This window comes from Magallana gigas, chromosome 10, assembly GCF_963853765.1.
Source record: "Magallana gigas chromosome 10, xbMagGiga1.1, whole genome shotgun sequence".
Classification (NCBI taxonomy): domain Eukaryota; kingdom Metazoa; phylum Mollusca; class Bivalvia; order Ostreida; family Ostreidae; genus Magallana; species Magallana gigas.
This window is the reverse complement of record NC_088862.1, coordinates 35,637,267-35,662,966: the sequence shown is the minus strand read 5'-3', so window position 1 is coordinate 35,662,966 and position 25,700 is coordinate 35,637,267. Positions and strand designations below refer to the sequence as shown.

Sequence of the window (25,700 nt, the reverse complement as noted above, 5' to 3'; positions counted from 1 at the left end):
GATGAATATTTGTATATGAGAGAAGGGTGAAGAAAGAGACAGGAACTGAAGGCATGGCAAAGGTCAAAGAATTGGAGGTTGGCAGGGGGGGGGGGGTGTACAGGGGTGTGTATGTGTGCAGGAAGGGTGTGTGGGGGGAGCGGGGGGGGGGGGGGGCTAGGAGACAGATGGAATTATTTTAAAGTTCAGGGTCCTCAGAAAGAGAAGGGAAACACAATATGAACAAGATAGAAACTATATGTATCCTCGATAAGATCAGAAAGTGATGTGTTTCTTTAAAAAATCAAAGTACTGAAGTACTGAAAGCCGGGCTCTTTTGGTGTCATTATGCATATTGTGTAGTAAAGACTGAAAATCTCTCTCTCTCTCTCTCTCTCTCTCTCTCTCTCTCTCTCTCTCTCGCTTTTAATGTCGGAAAAGCGTCAAAGAGCGACCAAATGTAGTAAGCGGCTAAAAACAAAAATATTTCTCTCTAGTAGAAAAAAAATTAACAGTTGCTATTTTGAATTTAGCAAGAAGCGTTATATTTTCAATCCCCATTTCTTCAACGCGCAGTAAAGTAGTTCTTGGAAATTCATGTGCATTGTATGTGTCCAAAATGCATAGTCTTGTTTTTAAAACACGTTATTGATAAGAAAACTAAAAAAGATAAACAATTCTCTCGAAAATAGAAAAAATATAAAACAAAATGCCAACTCTTTTGACAAAACTTGGCTCTCTGTGTTACTATTTAGTATAGCGGAAGCTTTTACTTTGACGCTGTTTGGTTTTTTGTTTACTTTGCTATTTATAGTAACATTGGCGATTTGCCTGCCTAGAGCCAGGACTCTGCTTTCAGCAGAGCCCGGCTAAAAAAGGTAATATAAATATTATTTGATGATGTCTCAACGAGAATACGATGTATTGTCAATATATGACATTTATCAGCATGCATGGTTGTAACAAGGTGGTTCAATACACCTCGAAAAATCTCAGATCAGTCATAAATACGTAATTATAAAAAATAGCAAGATGCATAAGAAGTATATTAAGTCACTCAAAAAGGCGAAAAATATTAATTAATTAACAATATAATAATTATTTTTAAAAAATTTGATTCAGTAAATATGAACAAAAACTCCTGATCAGCGGTTCTGCAGCCCAATTCTTCAACTACATCGACTGATGCTATTCAACCAAATTGATTGAGGCAAACAATTCAACAAAACATTTAAATCGCCATCTTGTGACGTAGTGCCTTAACAAGTTTAATTATCTTTGGATGTAGTGGGGTATCTTAAGGTGGTATGGGACACCTCCATATTGTGACGTACGTCCTATCGAAATAAACAATAAAATCAATCATTCATGTAATTTAATATATGTTTTCTTTCCCAAACAAGTAACAGTTACCTTATAGCGTAGCACAATGGGTTAAGACGTCAACTACGAATCTGTAAGTCATGAGTTCGAATCCTGAAAAGGCCATTATAATTATTTTCATTTTTTCATAACTTTTCAAAATCTTCAAAACGGTGAAAGTATTTTGATTGTACAATGTTCTTTTATTTACATTAATATCGACAGGTGTCCCATTCCACCTCAATTAAACAAATTAGAACTCCAGTGTCCAAGTCAATGGACCCAGTTAGAATGAAGCAAGCACGCTTCTTCAGGGGGTAGTGTTCTGTTGTTGTCGCTTTCTTTCTCCGAGAGAGTGAGAGACAAAACACCACGCCATGTCTTTTTATTGGACATCAAACAACACACGACACTGCTTATATTCTTGTGAACAAATCTTTCAAATCGTTCACTATTTTAGTCGGTATAAATACACGTGAAAAATAAATATCTTTAAAACATTTAATTCAAAGAAACGAGATTAAAATGGTACACATGAAGTATTTCTTTTGAAAAAATCATATGCCATGTGACTAATACTTTGTAAATCACGTGATATGCAACCTGCTGTGAATGGCGTCAACTCGTTATGATGAAAATAAAAAAAAGTGTATAATGTACAAAGATGATATACGCGTACAAAACAAATCGTGTTTCAGAGGGGAAAACGTGTAAAAGCTTGAGAATATAATGTTCAAAGATCAAAATAACGAACGGATTGCATAAAAATAGCAAATGTATACCAATATTTAAAACGTAATAAATAAATACAAACTGAGGCATACAGCAGCAGGAATCAAACAAACACTGCGAGCATGCGCAGATCCACACTTTTTTTCTCCAGGGACGGGGGGGGGGGGGGGGAGGGAGGAGGTCCTAGGAGTAATTCTATTTTCAAGAAAAAGAGGCGGCTAATTTTTTTTTTGTAACTTTACTAGGTAAATTTTATTATTTTGAATTTTCGAGAGGGTTTTGGGGGAGGTTCTGGACATGCGCATGGTCAGTCTTTGGTACATGTGGACGGAATAAACTCTTTAAATCAATTAACAATGTTCCTTCAGGGGTCAAAAGGTCAAACACATGTTCATCTACATTTACACCAACTTGACTTAATACTCAAGTGCAATCATTCATAAAGTGTTCATTGTATGAATCCATGAATACTTTCTTTATCTAACAAAGGTATCAAACTAATACAAAACTGCACTCAAAAAAAAAGTTTTTGAAAATCTTAAATGTATTGGAACAATCAAAAAAGTATATATGAGACTAACAATAATTGATTGGTTAATATCACAATATTATAGTTTTTCCTATAGTTACATGTATGTGTATTTAATAAATCACGTGCCTTTATTTGTGCCTTAATGAATTACATTTGCTCTGCTTGTATGGTTAACATTCCAGTCTGAGTATAACATTTGTATCTAAATGTATATATATGTACCTCAAGAATACATTGCTGGTGAAAACCTGTTTGAAGGGGATATCGAACTTAAAGGATTGCAAACAAATCTCCTTCACATAAAACCAAAACCAAAAAATTCAGGTATACTGATGAATCATTAAAATTCGTGGTGGCTCAATTTTCATGGAATTCGTGGGTAGCTTTCTCCCACGAATTGATATCCTCAATGAAAACACTTTTAGAAAGAGTTATCTTTGTTATTGAAACAGTAGGCTACGCATCCACGAAATTACATCCCCACGAATGAGCAAAAAAGTCATAATCCACGAAAATTGGGCCCCAACGAATTTAAATGATTCCACAGTATGTATTGGTTAATGTGTTGGCCATCCAGCCTCCTTAAACTATAACTACATACATCAGTCAGCACTATGGGAAATCAATGTAGACAAAACACAGATTACAATCATCTCAGATCTGAACAATATAGATGTAATGTTATCAACAATAATAATTTACTCATGTAACCCATTCTAAATGAATGAACTGGGAGCACATTTCTCTCTACAATTACCATCACATTCAAATAAAATAAAAATCACAAAAAACAGTGATTTAACTGTAAAAGTCAATTTTCAATGCTTTCATTCTAGTATAAAGTACTTTGTTGCTTCATGAAAAATCTAGACTCAATTCTAACACAGTTTTTAGTCTGAAATATCTGATGTTTTCCAGGCTTTTTTTTTTTTTTTTAACAATATTGGCTTTTTTAACAATTTTGATATTTTGCTTGACTGTTTTCCAGGCAAGTAAAATATCAAAATCATTAAAGAAAAAAAGCCAGGAAAATGTCAGATATTTCAGACTAAAAAGTCTCTTGATCTAAAAACTATTGTACCTTAAAACATGAAATTTTAAGAAAATTAACCTATAGTTACTGTACAAAATCTCAAAATGTTTACTAGTAACATCTTCCATTAATTACTATAAAAGGTATACTAGTACCCCCCATCAAACATCAGCCCCATACGAGGCCTGGATGCATGGTTACGTGGCCATTTTTAAACTATATAAATCTCCCCAGGTTGAAGAGCTTCGTTTTAAGATATGGAAGAATATTCAAATGGTTACGTGGCCATTTTTAAACTATATAAATCTCCCCAGGTTGAAGAGCTTCATTTTAAGATATGGAAGAATATTCAAATGGCCATGCAAAGATGATCATCAAAATCTTTGGGCGGATCTAATGGGTTATTGGATGATTAATTTCTAGCCTCGTTAGCTGATGTTTACTGCATGGATGGGTCAAGATATTGCTTAAAGTTTGTAAAATTATGAAGACATGTATACAAATGTACATGTACGTAGTACAAAAAGCTAGATCTCTACATGTATATGTATCAGAATATTGCTTTTTTACATCTGTTCCGATTAGCTTGTACTGACTTCCTACTTAAATTTTACATAAATCAGATATTATCAACCCATCATGTACAGAAATTGCCAGACGAGTTTTAACTTTTTATTATACATGTATATACAAATATAAGGTAAGGTTGGTGCCATTCAATATTGTACCGAAATAGCCTGGTCTAACTGCATATATAGCAACAGCATATAGATACGATGTCATGCTATCGTAATTCCACACTGTGCTTTAACAGCCTCTTCTAACTGCCTATAGTTACTATACATCTATCAGATAATTCGATTGCATAGCCACATTGCACCACAGATGAGATAAAATATATCACAATTAATTATATAAACTTAATCGACAAATAAATAAGGTTTCAACACAGTAAAAGTCACACCAGCAACATCTCTAATCTTAAATAAATAATGTATAAAATCAATATATAAAACTAAAATTATGCAAGTTCATTGCCATAACTGCTCTTAATCAGGAGTAAAAACAAACATGAAAAAATAAATTGATGCACTGATTAACTTCAAAGCAAGTAAATCAGTTACCATTAGTTGTAGCATAAACACAGTCATACACTCAATGTTAATAACTTGTAATGATATTCTACATGATTATAAAAAAATCTAACTATTTAAAAGATGGATATAATTAATGCAGTTAATGTTAATTTCTAGGATGACCTTAAAGAATTACAGAGAATCTACCAAAAGCTCTTGTGCTACAGAGACTGTAACACACAAAAAAATTCTGTTACAAACACATAAAACACTGGCAATGATGCTGCATTAATTGGGTTAAAAGAAGTTGACTGATCTCCATAATTCTTCAGCTGACTTAATAATACTGACTGAAGTCAAATTTGTTGACATCTTTTCTATTGAGCAATTTAATGAAACAGTACTAACTAGATGGCATGAAATTTTCTAATTTCCTTTGAAATCCATGAATAACTATAAGATGACTAAAACAATGCTGTAAATGCAATGCTCTCAAACATTCAGAAGACTGACAGACCTAGGTGACATCTGATTGGAGTTGCTATGGTAGCTATCTTGTGATTGGCAGGCAGCCATAATCTTGGAATATAGAGTCTGGTGCTATACCCCGCCCACATATTGAGAGTAAGCCGTGATGAACTCTGAAGTGCAAAATCAAAGTCATGAGAGTACTTTATGTTATCAAGAATATACCTAGTATACAGTTGTACAAAACTGTTTAAATAATTCACATTACCTTCCAAAAATGATACTCATGTTTATTCTATATTTCATTAAAATACCCTTCCTGAATTGATTTATCATTTTATTTTAAAATCCTACTTTAATTTCAGCCCATGTTTATTTATTATTTTAAAAATATTCTGAAAAAGTATCTAGTATTTATTCATTACTTCTTTGAAAGACCAATAGGCTACATAAAAACCTGCTCATGCATATTCATCCCCTCATTTGAATACTCTACCTAAAATCCAGCTCATGTTTATTAATGAGGTCATTATCCAGGTTCCACTTCGTTCTGAGGAGTCTTTCCTCTCGCACCTTTGCTTTCTCTTCTTTCTTGATCTGTTTGTTTTTACGCTTCATACGGTCTTGTTCAGCGAAGGTCATGCGATACTGAGGACCAATCAGAACGCGGTCCTGGTGGGCGGAGTTAACGATGACATTGTTGTTGTTTATGTACTGTTTCTGGGAACTCCTGTTGCTGTCTGCAGAACTCTGTGTCACAAAAAAATTTAACTGTTACAAAACATTTAACTGTTTTACAAAAAAAATTTAACCGTGTCACAAAATTTTTTAACTGTGTCACAAAAAATTACTGTTTCAAATGTATTACAGGAAACAACTAAACCGTGTCACAACAAGCAAGTTTAAATTTATGTGACACAAAATGTTGAACTAAGTCAAAAAAGAGTTGTCACAAACCCTTCAACTGTGTCACAAGATATTTCACTGTGGCATAGGAAGTTAAATATTGTCACAAAAAAATTAATTGAATGTGTTTATACAAAAGACTGTGTCAAAAATAGTTAAAGGGACTTGGACACGATTTGAGATCAAAAATTTTATTTTCACTTTTTATGTATAAAATGGTTTACAAGAGCATTTTAAATGATTGACCAAAATATTAAATGTTAAAGTCAAGTTACAAGCGAGATACAGAGGTAAGAATTGATAGTTATGTAAACAAAGCTCGAGTCTTATAGTTGTTTCCAAAAAATGTAATGTAGAATTTGACCATTTCTTAGACAAAATGACATGCAAAAACAATTTAAACTAATTCAATATCTTCATAAATACTATTATCAACAAAAGAAAGATACATTTGATTGAAACTTACACCGATACAACACATATGTAACAAGTGAAAAGCTGTCAATGTGACAGCAAACCGGGTTTTCTTTTATGTAAACTGTATCCATAATCCATGTCAACCCTTATCCAGTGAAATGGAGTACCCTACATGTATATGCAACATTTTGGCAAAAAATGACTAAGTTCAAAAGCTAGTATTTTTTTCATAAATTATCGGAAATCAAAATCCTAGCAATATGCACACCTCTGATATATGTACAATTGATCTGCAAAAGAACAACTTCCTATCTTGAGAACTGTAGGAGGAGTTATCCGTACAATGAGGGAACCCTATATGCAATATTTTGCCAAGAAATGACTAAGTTCAAAAGCTGGTATTTTTTCGATAAATTATCAGAAATCAAAATCCTAGCAATATGCACACCTCTGATATATGTACAATTGATCTGCAAAAGAACAACTTCCTATCTTGAGAACTGTAGGAGGAGTTATCCGTACAATGAGGGTACCCTATATGCAACATTTTGCCAAGAAATGACTAAGTTCAAAAGCTGGTATTTTTTCGATAAATTATCAGAAATCAAAATCCTAGCAATATGCACACCTCTGATATATGTACAATTGATCTGCAAAAGAACAACTTCCTATCTTGAAAACTGTAGGAGGAGTTATCCGTACAATGAGGGTACCCTATATGCAATATTTTGCCAAAAAATGACTAAGTTCAAAAGCTGGTATTTTTTCGATAAATTATCAGAAATCAAAATCCTAGCAATATGCACACCTCTGATATATGTACAATTGATCTGCAAAAGAACAACTTCCTATCTTGAAAACTGTAGGAGGAGTTATCCGTACAATGAGGGTACCCTATATGCAATATTTTGCCAAAAAATGACTAAGTTCAAAAGCTGGTATTTTTTCGATAAATTATCAGAAATCAAAATCCTAGCAATATGCACACCTCTGATATATGTACAATTGATCTGCAAAAGAACAACTTCCTATCTTGAAAACTGTAGGAGGAGTTATCCGTACAATGAGGGTACCCTTTTGGCAGCCGCCCGCCCGCCCGCCATCCGCCCACCCGCCCGCCCGCCCGCCCGCCATTTTCACCATTTTAATAACCGGATTTTTCCGTTGGAAAACCCGGTTAAAAATGACTATATTCGAGCTTTGTTTACAAAACAAAGAATTATGAACTCTGTATCTTGCTTATAACTTGATATTTGAGTGTCAAATTTTGACATAGTATAATAAACTTCTATATTTATCAGTATAAACATTGAAAATGGAATAACAAATTTTAAGTCAAATTGTTTCCCAAAAGTTAAAATTGTGATACAAAAAAATTATAATATGATTATTTTCCAGACTCACTGTTTGTATTCACATTGTATGCAAGAAATATATTAGATATTAAATGATTCATAAAAAAAATGGGGAAAATATGTAGCAATCTCAATTTGCCTCAGTCATTTCTTGCGATGTTAAAACTGCCATATTGAAAAAATTAAAGGATATAATTTCTGCGTATTCAATGTTTTGCGATTTTAAAGTGATCGTGAAAAAAGCAAAAAATTATATCATTGCAAAAACTACCAGATGTACGGCAGCTTGTTGCATGGAAAGCTAATGTAGTGTATTCCCTGTCTGAAAAAATTTGGAGGGATGGCCAAATTTTTTTCAGATCAGGAACTACAGACCTGCAGCTAAATGGATACAAACCTTTCTGCTGTCTCCAGCTTTGGAGTCTTTTGAATTGTCATCATCGTCATCTTCGGAATCAAAATCACTCATTTCGTCCAGTGGACTTTTCACCACGCTATCATTATCTCTATCATCCTCGTCTTCATCGTCTAATTCCAGAACCTGACTTCCCCTAGAGGCTTGTTTTTCCAATTTTGACATCCTATACTGAATTTCATGGAATTTTCTGTCTGTGTGTTTCCATCCCATTGGAATGCGTGGTCGAAATTTCACTTCTTTGACGCGAATTACTTCCACAAAGGGAAAATCAAACTAGAGTAACAGAAGATAAAAATCATTATATAATTATAGCAGTTTAACAATTAGGAATATGCTGTATATGGGTCAAAAATATAAAATAATAAAAGGCTCGATGATTTGGCTATTTTTTTACAATAATAACAATCTCCCAGAGAAGAAAAAATTCTTTACTTAGATGTATAAATTAGGAACGTTCAAATTTTCAAGCCAAATATATAGACTGTACACTTTGTAGTTTAGAGGGTTTTAACTTGGTCATTTGGCATTAGAAATCTGTTTCCACTGTGAATTTGGATTGCCCCAAGTTGGGGCAACCGACACATGGAAGGCATGAATCAAATTCCAAGAGATTTCTTCATAGGGCTCCCAAATATTTGGTTGTATAAAGAAGGGAAAAGTTGTTTTTCCCCTTTTGACCTTTGGGTTAACCCCGCAAAGGAGAACAACTTGTGCAAAGTGTGCATTGGACCATATAGGTTTTTGTGACATCAAAATCAGCTGTACCAAGTTTTTAATCAATTAAAACATATTTTATCGAATAAATTCGATAGGTTTGGACAACAGGCATAGCCTATGTATATATATCCTCTCCAGGTTTTTTTAGAAGTGAGTGTTATATCAACACAAGTATATAACTAGCAATTAGAGCATGAAGAGTTGTTGGTGATATCAACACCACTGGGTTTTTTTTAGTAGTGAGTGATTTTATAAGTACAATTACATGAGTATTTCCTGTTATTAGAGTAGTTATTATAGTGATATCAACAGATGAGTACGAGGTCCTTGGAGTTGACAGAGATATCAACATAAGCCTACCTGGTTTTTGGAGTTGACAGATATCAACACAAGCCTACCTGGTTTTTGGAGTTGACAGAGATATCAACACAAGCCTACCTGTTTTTTGGAGTTGACAGAGATATCAACACAAGCCTACCTGGTTTTTGGAGTTGACAGATATCAACACAAGCCTACCTGGTTTTTGGAGTTTCCATTGCGCTTGAGGAAGCGGATGAAGTCCTTTCTGTTGATGTCTTTGACGAGGACCAGTTCCATACAGCCATCGTTCAGGTGGGAGAACTTGCTGAGTCCCTGGGGAGCAAACTCACACCTGGCAGGTATGCAGAACAGACCCACCTGTAGAAACGAACCCTTACACACCTTCCAGGGGCTCTCATCCTTGGATAGATCTATAACAGAGAGGTATTGTCACACTCATCAAAACGTTACCAATCAAAATATTATAACTATTCAGCCCTTTATCATGCAAGTAGCAATACTGTAAATTCCTAATAAAACACGAGGAATTAATTTCCTCAGAATTAATTTCCACGTAAAATCGCGGATTTTAATTTTTAGACTCTTTTGAACTTAGGGAAATCATAACAAAAAATTGGTGATCGCGATTTTATCTTCTCGCAATTTGAAACACAACAGTGGAATCGCGAAATTAAGTACTTGCGTAAAATAAGGAATTTACAGTAGAGGGGTATGGAGCCTTGCATATACACCGTGCTCTTATCTACGGATGATATTACTCTTATAGTCCCCGAGTTATCAAGCATTTTACACTATTATCTTAACTGCAACACATGCCACTGTTATTTGAATTATTTAGTGTTTACTGTTAATAGATTTATATGTGTTATATACTTGTTAAATTACTTGCAAATGTAGCACTACTATTTGAGTTATTTAGTGTTATACATCATAACAATAATCTACATATATGTTGATGTTATTTGAGTTATTTTTGTGTTACACTTTTATTTGAGTTATTTTAATGTTACACTGTTTTATTTGAGTTATTTAAGTGTTACACTGAAATTTGTGTTATTTTAGTGCAACGCTGTAATTTGAGTTATTTTAGTGTTACGCTGTTATTTGTGTTATTTAAGTGTTACACTGTTATTTGTGTTATTTAAGTGTTACACTTTTATTTGAGCTATTTTAGTGTTACACTGTTATTTGTGTTATTTCAGTGTTACACACTTTAAACTTACCCACAAACGTATCACTGTTATTTGAGTTATTTAGCGGGTTGAACGGTTGAACCAGACATTCCTCTTCTTCGTCTTCTTTCACTTCCTCGTTCCAGCAAACACTGCAGCTGTAACAGACAAGACACCTCGTGATGAAAGTGTTTAATTCTACTATTGATATGATATTTAAGAAATAAGGTATCATTTTTGGATGTCTATCTGGATATAAATACCGGTACCGTAGGTCACGTGGTCAAATCCCATATCAAAATTTTGTAAGATTTTTACATTCAAGCTTCTAAAGAGGCTTATAATGAATTTATAATTTCAGCTTTTACTAAAGTCTTATAAATTTCCCCTATTCTGAGATAGTTTTCTAAATATTCTTAAAACAAATCATTTCTAAAACAAAATTATTTGTCTCTAGCACATCGCAATGAATATTTTACTCAGTTAAAACAATAGTGAATCGATATACGGTACAAGAGAATTAAATGACATTAATTACCCCTGTAGGCAGACTCGGTCAGAGTCCTCTCTGCATTTCCTTTCTGCTGGGATGTACTCTACGTCACAATCATAGGGACTAATGGACGACAAAAACATGGATCAGTTGGAGGCTTTAATTATTTTAATTAAGACTCATTTACTCTGCATGTGTTCGTTAACATAAGACTGCATCAGTATTTTGAGTCTACCATACTTGTTTGTGTAAATATGTTATTCCATATTTTGTGGAAAATAAAGATTTGCAACAATTTAACAAAGATCAAATAAAGTGCCTTGCAGAATGTATAAAATAATATACATCAGTGGGTAACATCTAAGTAACTCAGCAGATTTAGCCAAAATCGGCTTTTGTCAGAGTTGCTGAATACAAAAGCAAAACAGCACCAGATCTGATGCATTTACAGTACAGTGAAACACTGTTATAGCCAACATGCTTATAATGAATTGCCGCTTACAGCAAAATAATTTTCATCCCCCATGACTTTATTACATGTAAACTTGCTGGTTATAACAAATTTTTCTTATGATGAAACACAATTGCCCCTTCCCTGGTACTTCGTTATAAGCGTGTTTTACAGTACATAGAGATAATTTCTGCACTGGGCAGTGGCTTACTGCAGTTTTTTCTTGGTGGAGGCTTTATAGATCGCGGCGTCTACACTCTTTGGCAGCAGACTGCGGCGGTATTTGTTGGCGTACTGCAGAGCATTAGCACCAAAACCATACTGGCAAGCAAAGTTCCACTGAAGGAGCTTATCCTCACTGAACACTGAACACACATCTACTGGCACATTGTAACCTGTGATATGTAACAAGATCTGTGATTGGCTTACATTGTAACTTGTAACATGAAACATGATCCCTGACTGGCTTACATTGTAACTTGTAACATGTAACAAGATTTCTGATTGGCTTACACTGTAACCTGTGATATTTAACAAGAACCCTGATTGGATGGTCTCCTATCTTTGAAATCTATGTATTAATATATCATCATAGATCTAGCCATTAAACAAGGCCATGGGCTTTTGTCAGAGTCAAAATGAAGTAGATCTCTTTCACTGTTAGCAATCTAGACGCTGGCTCTAAGAAATCAACCACTTAACTGTGCCTGAATTACCATTCCATATTTCACTTGAAACTAGAGTCATTTTCAGAATTTTATGACAGGTGATTTAGATGTTTAAAACATCACAAAAGTCAATCAGCTTCTTAAAATAGCTCTATCAAATAGACATAAATATGATTGTTATTACTACATGTAATATGTGCGCACATCATTTATTAACTACATAACTTTTTGTTCCTAACTTACCCAATAAAATATAAAGAACAGCAGTGATGGGATCAGCCAAACCCATGACAGAACGAGCAATATGATTGGTGGAACCTAAATAAAAAAAATAAAATATAGTTCAATTTGATATAGTTAATGTTATATGACTGTATAAACATTTAACTGTCACATCTAGTCAGAGTTTAAAAATTGGTTAATGTTCCCTACACTAATTATGATAAGACAAACATCTAATTGACCCTGACCTGTGGGAATGATTCCAACAGGCATTTGTGGTTTAGCCGGGGTGAATCCCTGTCGTACTTCTACGTCGTTCCGATTCTGCGTTGCCGTGAGAAGTCCAGACACCACTTTGGAAGCAGTCCCATCTCCCCCCATAGCAACAATGCTGCAACAAAAATAAATAAATAAAGCAACAATTTAGCGACAATAGAAAAAAATAATTCATAGAAACAATGCTGCAACAGAAATGAAAAATCTATAGCAACAATACTCAAACAGAAATGAAGAATCTAAAGCAACAATACTGCTATTGAAATAGAGAAAAAAATATTAAAAAATACTGCAACAGAAATAGACACATAAACCATTGCAACAATGCTGCATCAGAAACTAAGTAAGATTTATAGCAACAAAACTGCTAAAGAAATACTGTAACATAAATAAATATATATAAAACCCATACTTCCACAATACATCGATCAACAGACATAAGAAGTTAATATCAACTTCATACAAAAAACAAGGGAAAAAATCCCTTTTATGTGAAAAAGTTCTTATTCAAGGCAAAAAAAACTCAGATTACTCCTTAGTATCTTTCTTGTTCCAAAGACCTAGTTATTATAAGTCTTGTTTGGTAGATTAGGTCGGCACCCCTCAGGGTACCTGCTGAAGTAGTCCATCTCGCGGCTCTTAATGGCCTCAATCAACAATGGGAGTTTTAATATAATAATATAATTTTACTGACTGTCTGTCAAATATCATGTCACAATTAACCATGATTAACAGAGACCGACACTCAATTATACAGAGATAAACAAGGAGCAAGTCGGGGGTATTCAAACTCCATCAGCATCAGAAGCAGAGATTATACAGTTATTAAGTACTGGTCCCCTGATATTATGACATGGTCATAAAGTTACACAGGTAAACAAGCAGGTAACACACAGGTGGCTGATGCTGCCATTAAATATGAATGAGATTGGTATGGATCAGCCATTGATTTTGATCTCCTTGTGATTAAAATGGTGTTAGTCTCTCCGTCCTTTTGATTAAATCCTTGTGTTAGGTGAAGAGTTGGTATCTCCTAATTAAGCAATAATTTGATACCATACACTATATAGCATAATGAGTTTCATATTGTGTCTGCAAGCATATTCAATGAAGGGATATTACCGGTATACCATATCAGGGTGATCGAATGCATTCAGGTCCTTGAAGACTTAAATTCAAACCAGTGTTTGAGATAACCATCCGCCCATACAACTGTGCATTTAATACCCACAAGTATTGTACAAAACACAGACTTAAAGGTTAACCCCCTGCATAAGTAACCACTTTTACGGTGTACAGGACTCACCAATCGTAGTCGTCAATGTTTATGTGAATCATCTCCTGTTTTACATGCTCTGAATGTTGGATCTCTGAAATCGTAAAATAAAATCTAGAAAATTTTAGCACTGTACATACATCAATGTACATGTGTAATGTTTTAAATTTCTCATTTAATTTCATTCAATAAAATGAATTTCACAAATTTCAAATCAAAATCCGCAAATAGACACAGCTGTATTAAAAGAGGTATATTATATGGGAAATTAGAACTCCCCCAGTCTTAAATTACTTAAATAACAAAGAGAGCAAAAGGGGAGAAAATAAAACATGGGCGAATATTTCCGTGTATACAGAAACTCTACATGAACATTCATATTTCATCCCTTTTTATTCATGGGGGTCAATGTTCGTGGGTAGCCAAAATTTTCCTGGTTCGTGGGGACGTAATTTTGTTGGTGGTGTAATCAGGATAATTTTCATATTTTTCATATTAAAATATGATATAAAACAAATGATTGCGTATAGCTTCGTGGGGAAGAAAGTTCGTGGGCAAGGGTTACCAACAAAAGCCACAAACATTGGTCCCCAGTGAACAATGATGAGAGTAATTGCAGCATACCTAGGAAATCTACACTCATACTGGCCCCCTTAAACATGGGCAGGATCTTGTTGATAAAGAGTTGTCTCCCATTCTGGTTGCCAGCATGGGTCTGCATGAAAATCTTCAGCGAGTGAGGTCGCCCAGGGAAATCTGTAAATGAATGAAAAAAAAATGTTACTTAATAATATCTGATTGGAGCGCATAGCTCAGAGGTCAAAATTTTTAGGTCAGGAATCCAAAGGTCGCTGGTTCAAGCCCAACTGTAATCACTTGGATTTTTGGTCCTTGGAAAAAGCATTTATTCTGCATAAATGTCTCAGTCCTTGCAGCTTCAATTGGTAGCCACCTACACTGGTGTCCCATCCACGGAGAGTCAGAGACTCTCATCTGCGTGGAACCATGAGATAAGCACTAGTTCTTAATGCATCATGGTTTGGAAAAGGATATGATAGATCTTTTTTTTATCAATTTTCTGAGAGAGAAAAAAAGCCTAGATGTATAACTATCTACTGTTACAGTAAATTCCTTATTTTACGGGAGTTCTTAATTCCACGATTCAACCGTATTCCATCAAATCGCGAGAACATTAAATCGTGAATGCTTAAATTTTATCATAGATTCATGTAGTTTACATATGTCTGAACAATAAAACTGAGATTTTAAAATTCGCGAAATGTGCTTCTCGCAATTTTATGCTGATATTTATTCCTCGCATTTAATTAGAAATTTACAGTATTATCCATTCAAATGTTCTACCTGTGATGAACTCCTTGATTCCGTCATAGTATTTATTGCACAGAGATTCACTGGGATGATCAAAGTCTATCACCAGGTCCTTCCAACAGTTCGGTCCGAACGAGTAGTAAGTATAGACAATGAAGCCCTGACACAGCCCCTCCCCCTCCGGCTGACCCTTGGCCCGCTTACGCTTGATCTGTACCCCGTACACGTCCTTCAGTGGAAGGTCCACCGTCCCCTTTGTAAGCTTGGCTGTTCCAGGAAGTGGGATCTTGCTTTTTTTTACTGGAGGTAAGAAAAAAACAACATGTTTTATAAAAATCAACTTAAATATTAATATTTTGAATTTTTACAAACGTATCTAAATTTTATGGTAAATAAATTAATTATTTTTATACAATCCTTGAATCTTCCATTACATGCTTCGATTTCATTAAAATTATGGAAAGTTATAACAAAGCAAAAAGTTCACTTAAAATTCCAATCATTATGAATTTTACATGGTTATACAACCAATTTTATTTTTATTTACACTTTTTTGTAGTCACAATCCAAAGAAATTTTTAAGATAAAAAAATTCACCAAGAAATGGGATTATTACCAATGGTGGTGTAATTTTAATCATGCTAAGTCGAGGTGACCCCACACAGAATATTGTTAAATCTTGTTTTATAGCGAACAACAATTGCTATCAATAAGGAACAGATTTATGCAAAAGACTGCAGGGCTGATATCCTATATCCCTTATGTTTTGGGTGTCCCTTATCTACAGACAAAATAATACTGATTAAATCTCCATGCGTTAAATACACATACAGGTTATCTGTAGTGAGATGGTGGGGATAAATCAATACGCTATTGAATCAGATGGTCATTTAAAGTTCAGCATAATATTCCCGAGATGGGAATTTTCACCAGATACACATTGTGTTATTTATTACAAAACAAATAATTTCAGTACCTGTGTATCTTTATTGTAAAAAATCATCTATAAAATGTGCAGCATGAATACCGAGCGCAGAGAGAGACGGGCTTCGCGAAGCGAGGATATATGGTAACACATATATATAAGAAAATCAGTGAAAAATAAAAGTTGAATCAGGGGTACTAAGGTCAAAAAAAAATTTCCGACCCTGGGAATGTGTTAGTGTAGACTGAGCATGTGACGTTTAGATACACTTTGGCTTATGATTTGAGTAGGCAACCAGGCGGATCATACTGTGTGCGTTTCAAATAAATTTTGTTCTACAAAAATCAAACAGCACTGTGTTAAATCTGCGCTCAATCCAATAGTCACAGCGTTTACATATTACCTTGGGACAGTTTATAATAAATTTGAATTATATACACCTCCCCTTTTTGCTCAAGTATATATTGAGACCAATCATATCCCGACCAAAAAGGTTATTGACTTCCCCACCTCAATTATTATATATTGAGACCTTCCACATCCCGACCACAATAACCTTGACCTCCCCCACCTGTACAGTTTCCCTACCTTTAGCACTGACGGAGGTCCAGCTAAGCATCCCACGAGACAGAGACAGCGTGACGTCAAACCCGTCTCCCTTGATGACGAATGGATTGGTGACGTCGACATAATCCGAGAATCGGTCTTCATAACACTCGTCAAGCCGAGGCACGGGGTTCCCATCCTCGTCGTATGTGAAGTCGCCCATTGTGTGGTGGATTCCTCAAATCGTGGCAGCTGGCCGCCGACAAAAAAATCGTGTTACTTTGCTGTATGAAATTGAAAGTCACTGCGTATCCAAAGCGAAAAGAATAGAATTTGAGCTTAAATCATTATGAATTGATTCGCCCAACGAGATTGTTGACCTAATTCTACTTAAAAACCTGTCAATAAATAAAAGTTGGTCTATTTAAAGTCGGTCTGTTGCATTGTGTACACAGGAAGTCGGGTTCCTGATTTATCGGAGATGTGGATTTCCTGTGTTTTGATTGGATGAAAATAGAAAGCGGCGTCGTCGTCATGGGAGAAGTGTAAACAATGCAGGTGCTTGGATCGATCGTGTTTTTGTGACTACTCAGACGTGACGTTATAAACAATGAGTCATTATTAAATGTATAATTAACCCTACCCAGTAATTTGTATAATTACCGATATGTTTGTGGAGATTGGGAACATTTAATTAATTTAATCATGCATAATTAATGAATAATGTTCACTGGGTCGATAAGTCTAATTTCTTTTTTGTTTTCAATATAAAAAGCCTAAAATGAACTGATTTGCAATCCCCCCCCCCCAAAGCACAAGTACGTCGTAGTAGCGGCGATAACAACATATATATATATAACGTTTAAGATGTATGGGGGGGGGGGGGGGGTGTTCAACTACTACATGTAGCAGTGTGTACAATGTAGGAAGTTCCGTTATAAAAATGTGAAAACGGCATCAGCGAAATCCACTATAAACTCGCCGAGATCACAGGTGCTTGAGGACAGGATCGACCCCCCCCCCCCTTCCACCCCACCCCAAGTATTTAGACCCAATTATCCCCGATATCTTTTAATTCTATGAAATATTTCTAATCTACTTTATTCGTTTATTGCCCACAATTGCCTAAAACAATCTTTTTTTAAAAAAAATCAGTCCCTCTTACCTATAATGCAGGCTGCTTGTATTATATATGTATATAGGGTCTGAATTTTTAAATATGTTTTATGTATATAAATATATAATTTTGCAATGAATGTATAAATCAGGTTAGAAATATGTCACAAAGGCTAATCTAATAAACAAAAAATAAAGTCCAGGGGGCCTATATACTTGGAGGGGGTGGGGGTAGGTGGGGGGTCGATCCTGTCCTCAATCACCTGTGTCTGAGATCAATGAATTAAATGAAAGTGATTAGTTTTTAGGAGTGACATGAAGTCAACTTCGCAGGTTTTGGTGTGGTTTTTTTTTATTATTTGTTCACATGCTTTTTTTTTTCATTTTGATTTTATCATTTTGACAGAATCTTTGCTAGTTAAAAATTATGTTGAATAGCTCAAATTGATTGATTTTTTCCCGAGAGAGCATGTCAGTGGGTGATCATAAAGGCGGATGATCGAGTGGGTACACATGTACTCAAGACATGATATATATGTAGATGGCATGGGATGTGATTCTTTTATACACTAGACACGTATTTCAATACAAAAAATAATAATCAATACGGGATAAATACGTATATTTTCTTACTAAAAAACTTATTGGAGTATAGTTCGTAACGTTTAATATTTACAGAACATGCATGCAGGGGTAGTCTATTCCATGTGTGCGGTCACATTGTCAAGTATGATAATAAATCGACTGTAAGGCAAAAGTCCGACTTGTAAAAATACATCTCTAATACCAGCTGTGTGTAAATCAATGTAAACAAATAAATAAGATAATACCCATGGTTCAAAACCCTACTCTTTTCTTGCATAACCATCTTGAAAGGAAACAAATAATCTTTTTTAATTTCCTTATTGGTGCCAGACCAAACCATTTTTGACCATTCTATTTATCATATCAAGCAACACATGACCTCTATCAGTTTATTTCATTTTATTAAAAGTGCCACATTATAAATATTTTTGACATTGTTGTTCTATTCCTAGGAGACAGTTCACGCGTTTTGGACCGTTTGCTTTATCGATATAACATATGATATTCACTGGAAATATTTCCAATAAATCTACAATCAGGACATTTTTTTTTGTAAACAAGTTAAACTATGTTTCGCAAAATCTTACACTAAAAATATCGATATTGCAATTTGCATTGTACACAGCGATAAACCATGACCTAAACATACTGGCCCCTTCAGTGTCTCCTGACTATTTAGTCAACACTTCGTGATCTTTGGTTCGGGACAGATTTATCTCCAGTCAAGGGCGTGCGTGTCACTCAACGCATTTACAAGTCATCGGAGTCTAAATATGCCGACCTGCTGTATTTCTTTCAGGAATAAGGAACCATTCCTATGAGCCTTATGAGGTGATAGAACCATTTTAACAAGGCCTTGGACTTTCAGTAGGACGTAACTATCTATTTCTTGCGTCTAACGCTGGTTTCAGGTGAAATATACACCGATTGAGTAGTCTTAGCTCAAAAGCCAGACAAATGTTGTTGATTTCAAAGAGCCTAGGCTGAGTGGCCAACAATGAAATAGACAGACCTACGTCACATTGCACTTTGGCACCAACAACCCAAAGTCCAAGGTCTTGTTAAAATGGTTCTAATTTGGTCGGGGCGTGATCAAGTTCAATAAAGCCCAAACTTCCTTATATTTACAGATTTTTCATCAATAGTACTATTCAATATTGAATACTAGTATAGTATGGATAAGCAAACCCCGTTTGCGCCCCAATTATACGTCATATGAATTTATTGGACTATATAGTACAAAATCTATACGCAGTGTTATCACAGACAAAAGACACTGAAAAATGTAAATATTAAGAATTCAAACATATAATTGTAATTCATAGATTTATAAAAACTCTACACGGTCCGGTTCTAACCAGTACAAATGTATATATATATATTGGTCTAGCTGCAGAACTGTAGCTCTCCGGGAAAAAAATATTGACAGTCCGGTCTGTCAATATTTCTTTCCGGGAGAGCTACAGTTCGGCAGCTAATATTGGTCGATCAAAACTTTCACCTGAAAAAATCGGCAATGTTTGCTAAACTCGATCATACCTACATGAACAAAAAAAAAAAACACCAAACAAACAAACAAACAAAACATTTTATTGTTCGAATATATATTTGTATCATCATTGCTGTAACGAAGTCAAACAAAAACATTGACAGTTGATTCTGTAGTAGGCTGTACACGTAAGTCTGATTCTGTACTAGGCTGTACACGTAAGTCTGATTCTGTACTAGGCTGTACACGTAAGTCTGATTCTGTACTAGGCTGTACACGTAAGTCTGATTCTGTACTAGGCTGTACACGTAAGTCTGATTCTGTACTAGGCTGTACACGTAAGTCTGATTCTGTACTAGGCTGTACACGTAAGTCTGATTCTGTACTAGGCTGTACACGTAAGTCCACATGCACCAGGACAAAGAATACCACTACTTCTACAAATATTAAAATAAAAGTAGTATTCATTCACCTTCAATTTCACTGTTCATTTTTATTTCACTCCATTTCTTACATGCCTTCGAATAAGTAGTGGTCAAATTCAATGAAAATTTAATTTTTTAAAGTTCATTTTAAAAAAGTTGGATGGAAAATAACACGCGACGCGCATAGAATGCCAGTTAAACACCACTAGATGATTAAAGATACAGGGCTTTGACAACACCACTGGATTATGACAACGACACCCAGCTTTGACAACAAAACTAAATTGACAACAACACTGGACTATGAAAACAACACTGGACTATGAAAAAATTACTGGACTATGTCAACAACAACTGGACTTGACAACAACACTGGATAATGACAACAACACTTGACTATGACAACAACACTGGACTTTGTCAACAACAACTGGACTATGACAACAATTCCACATGATGAAGAACATCATCAAATGATGACATACAATATTACATCATGACATACGACATTGCGTGATGACATACAACATTGCGTGGTGATATACAGCATAAAAAAATGACCTAACATAGCATGATGATATGCGACAGCACATGATGACACACAACATACCATGATGATATACAACACTGAATGATGAAATGCGACAGCATTTGATAACATACAACATCACATCATGACACACAACATCGCATGATGACATATACAACATAATACAGAGAAGTGTTATTAGAGTACTAGCGTTATTCAGCACTGGATCTCTGATCATATAATACGTACACACGTGTTGTGTCCTGGCATAGAATATATCATATTTCTTTATGTTAAACATTATAAATTGTTATCACAAAGTTGGTCAGCACTAAAGCTATGACCTGGTAGTTGGCGGTGATAGACACGTGTGTGGTCCCGGAACAGAGGGGAGAGAGGACCAGATTGACAAAGATAAGAAACGGGCACCTGCGCCAACCCGGTCCTTGCAATGGCGTACTCTTATTTACTCCTTCTTTTTGCCCTTGTTGGTAGGTTTTCTGATTTTATTTTCCTAGTAAAATTTTGCATCATCTTAGGGCCGAGGTTCGGTTAGATTTAATCGTCAACTCAAGATTTCATATAATTGTGTTCAGGACGATGCCTCCTATATCTATTTAATATATTTTTGTATAATAATTATTTCTGGCAATATTTTTCTCTGGGGTGGATTTCGTTCCCATTTTAGAACAAGAAAACGTTTGGACAAATACAAAAAATACTTTTGTTTTAAACCCTTTACAATAATGCTAACATCATGTAAGATTACAGGCACGTAGCATCGTTTTTGAAAGTGGGGGGGGGGGGGGGCAGACTCATCCAAAAAATCTTGACAAGCAAAAAAAAAAAAAAAGGAAAATTTCTATTTTTCCAAAATCTTCAAAATCCTAATCCGTGGGAGGGGGGAGGGCTGGTGTAGTATAAAACTTTGCATACTCCCAAAAAAGTGGGGGGGGGGGGGCAACTCCATGGTAATTCAATTTTTTATATGTAAATTTTAAAAAATTTGTTGCTGCGAGAAAAAGTGGGGGGGGGGGGGCAGCCCCCCCCCCCCCGATGCTACGTGCCTGGATTATATAAAAAACACGATGCCGATTGTCATATTTAAAATTATATAGACGGAGTTTGATTTTATTTATGAATTAACATATGTAATTATCTAGTATATTATACGTACATGTATAATTATTCTAAAACTTGTCGGTTTCGATTTCGGTTGAGTTTCTCTAGATGTAAATATGTAAATGATTTTAAACCATTGTCACTGTGTAGTGAGTTATACTGTCAACCAAATTAACAGGAGTTCTCTATTAAATCATAAGTGTAAAGTAAAAATAAATCCACAAAATTAATTGGAAGAAGAAAATAAAAGAGTTGACAATCCATGAATATTGGAACCAACAAAATGGATCTATGGTATAAACATTATCACAGTCGAATATCACTCGGCTTTTTCCGTCAAGTCTCGAATGACTTTCAAATCTGTTTTATCATTGACCTTAATCACAAAAAATCCATGTATCTTGTCATTGAATAATTTTAAATTCTAATGTGCAAAATTTATACTAAATTTTGTTAAAACAAGAATTCAAGAAACGCACACACATTTATATCAAACAAGATTAATTACTGAAAGTATGTATACATCTGTATGAAGCGATTCATAACATTAAATAACTTATGAACACACGAGGAATTATAAGTTTTGGTATTCCAATACCACTGTGTAGAAACGGACTAGGGTAATCTGAAGCGTGCTTCCCTTTCGACATCTTGGACTAGGGTAAAGTGCGTTATACCCTAATCCGTTTCTGCACAGTAATACAAGTGCTATTGTAAATCGCAGCTCTGATTCTGTGCCTGGGTTTTTTTTTAGCAGACGCTCAACATGGTGGTGGGGGTGGCGGTGGGGGAGGAGGGGGCGGTCATCAGCACGTGCACTACCCCCCGAACTTCTACCTCCCCGACACACAGCACCACATCGACTTCGAAATCGAGCACATCATCATTCCTTCGGTCGGATACCAAAGCCACTTGTGTCTGGATCTCCTATTGGTCGATTGTCGGACTCACGTGACAGTTGGAGATGAGATGGTTTGTGGAACTGATGGTGTGACGTATGCAAATCAGTGAGTGACGTTTATGGTACTGGTATATGCTGTTTATCACAAAAGAAACTTACTGAAGCGAAAAATTTGTTACTCTCTTCAGTTAATCAACATCACAAAGAATGTATAATTTCATTACATTTGTATCTTACTCGCTGAGAAGTCTCCAACGAGGAAAGTAAACTTACATGTAAATTTGAAGTTTTTAAGGGATGACTACTTTAAAATAATTTTTTTTTAAAGAAATTTTAATTTAGCTGTCTTGTAAGTAAATGCATATGATGTTTTGAAGGACGTTGGCATATCACTATCAAATATATTCTAATTAAATGAAACCTTTAATCACCTGGATACTATTATCATTTGGGAGTCTTATGTCTTCAATTCAATTTTCTAAATCCAAGACGCTTCTGATAGTTAAATGTACCCCTGCATTTAAAATTTTATGTTTGCAAACATCAATTCATTAAGAAGAAGGAGGGATCTTGGGATTATATGGCATGTACCACTGATACAAGGGCTATGAATTTCACAGTTTAGGTAGAGGGCATCATGGACATCATTTCTAGCATTTGTTTTTTTTTCCCAAATTGCGTAGGAGTAGAGAAGATATTTACTATCGCCCTTCTACCATTACAAACGACTTCGCCCAGTTTTGAATTCGATCAGATACAGTTGTGTTCAGAGATATTATTTGAGACATTGGAATTCTCCTAGTCTTCAATTCGCCCACTGACAACGAGGGCAAATTAAAAGGAGCGAAAATAAAACAGGAGCGAATATTTCCCTGCATACAGAATTTTGCTCCTGTGTGTGTGGGGGGGGGGTGTAAGGTGGTAATTTTCACAATTTAGATTCCTTTTATCCTAGCTAGAGATACGTCAAATCAAAAACAGTAAAACGTTTTCAAGAAGAAGTTAAAAATGCAAAATTGTTATAACTAACAGGGAACGTCGCACGACGACCAGTTACAATTGGTCACCTGAGTCAGGTGACCAAATAAAAGCTAAAATGTATTTAATTATGTAAAGGGTCATTTTTTAAAGTTATCCTCAAAGTAGTTAATATATTTATTCGCATTTTTCGGTACCGAACATAACATTTTCCTTTCCAGTTGTAAGTTTGTGCACGCCGCCTGTCAGTACGAGAACCTCCACGTTCATAACCATGGCGCATGCCCACCAGGCTTCTCCACCACGACAATCGCCCCAGGCGGCTCCATGGCAACTGGCAGCCAATCAGGATCCGGCACCACCGCCCCGTCCTCTGCCTACATACAGAGCATGTTCTGTAGAAACAAGGAGTTCATTGGATGTCCGGCAACGTTCAACATCGTCTGTGGCTCCAACGGACTCTTCTACCCCAACAGGTATTGTCGGGATTCCTTCTGTACACGTGGGCATTCATTTACAAGGATTTGTGTCTTCTTTATATTCGTGGGTAACATTAATGTTCATGTATTTAGTGAAAATCTAAGTCTCAAGGATATGTTAATTCGTGTCCAGTGATATCATCTACATTTTCTTTGATACTGCACTTTAATGAACACCCAAAACAAAACAAAAATGGATCAAGTAAAAAAAAATCCATGAAAATTGATATCCATGATTATTCGCGAAACCCAGTATATATGCATCACAGGATAGAGTATGTAATCACTGGTGACTGGCTGGGCTCTTTATCTTGCAGCTCCCGATAAACTGTTTCGCCAAATTGTTTACAATGTACACATTTTTAAATTTTATAGCAGGGATATTTGTTACGAAGTTTTGATTGAAATCCATTCTTACATCATGATAATGCATACATACGCATTCCTAGAGTTCTGTTTAGTAATGTATATGTAACGACAATCTGATTAAAATACAGATCTCTACATTAGCGCACAGCTCTCTGTATGTATAGATTTGTATTTCAATCAAACTAATGTATCTACAAATACTGTTTGGAAGTACGTGGGGTTGTTTGCCATGTGATCGACCTTTAACCTTTGACCTCATCTACTTTTACAGTTGTGAGCTGTCTAAAGCGGTTTGTGATGCCCCCAGCCTTGTAGAAGTACCCTGCTCCCAGAGTCAATCCACCCAGCCACCCCTACCCACCACCACCACCCCTGCAAGAACCACCACCCACGCGGGACCCATCCCCATCATTGGATGACGTCATAATCCAATTAAAACGACGTATTCATGTAATAAAGTGAAACCAAAATGGACAGATTGTAAAAAATATATTACAAAACTCTTTGTCCTGAATTGTCTTAGTGTATTTTATGAGGAAGTGATTATTAAATAGCCGACAGGTGTGCACGTGACAAGTTGATCCATTCAACGTTTAAAGGGGTTGGACTCTCAACAAATTACCGCTTATGTGTACTTAAAAAAATTTGAATGTGACTTATAGCTAAAAAAAAAAACTATTATATTATCTGGAAAAGAAAAATCAAAATAGTTTACCAAATATTAACACAGAGCTATTCGTCTAACGATTATTTGAGTTTGAAAATCATCACAACCATTTTAATTTCAATAAAATCCCAATACCTTACATGAAGAACTTTTTAAAGATAAATACATGTATAATAGATTAGAGTTGTTAGATGTTAAGAAAACGCCTATAAACTGAAGTAAATGTTTTGTGATATACCAATAACGACATACATTCACACCGTAACCAGGACACGAAGAAAAGAGAGATACAGAGGTAAGAATTGATTATTAAATGTAAACAAAGCTCGAGTCTTATGTTTGTTTACAAATAATGTAAAGTAAGGA

At 35.2% G+C, this 25,700-nt stretch overlaps 2 protein-coding genes across 2 annotated transcripts; one reads left to right on the top strand and one right to left on the bottom strand.

Annotated features, from left to right (window-relative positions):
• Positions 1-1,711: 1,711 nt before the first annotated feature.
• LOC105346334 (ceramide kinase-like protein) lies at positions 1,712-17,162 on the bottom strand. The gene is made up of 13 exons (XM_034454365.2): positions 16,717-17,162; positions 15,237-15,503; positions 14,499-14,630; positions 13,905-13,968; positions 12,571-12,713; positions 12,344-12,418; positions 11,644-11,827; positions 11,027-11,104; positions 10,540-10,646; positions 9,512-9,726; positions 8,258-8,551; positions 5,679-5,932; positions 1,712-5,355 (listed from the first exon to the last, which is right to left on the bottom strand). The coding sequence occupies exons 1-13, from the start codon at positions 16,895-16,897 to the stop codon at positions 5,265-5,267; spliced, it is 2,085 nt and encodes a 694-aa protein (XP_034310256.2). The 5' UTR covers positions 16,898-17,162; the 3' UTR covers positions 1,712-5,264.
• Positions 17,163-21,188: 4,026 nt separating this feature from the next.
• Positions 21,189-25,174, top strand: LOC105346350 (tomoregulin-1). Its single transcript, XM_066073473.1, has 4 exons — positions 21,189-21,309; positions 22,695-22,947; positions 24,041-24,295; positions 24,939-25,174. Exons 1-4 carry the CDS (start codon positions 21,270-21,272, stop codon positions 25,084-25,086), a joined length of 696 nt encoding a protein of 231 aa, XP_065929545.1. The 5' UTR covers positions 21,189-21,269; the 3' UTR covers positions 25,087-25,174.
• The last annotated feature ends 526 nt before the right edge of the window (positions 25,175-25,700 follow it).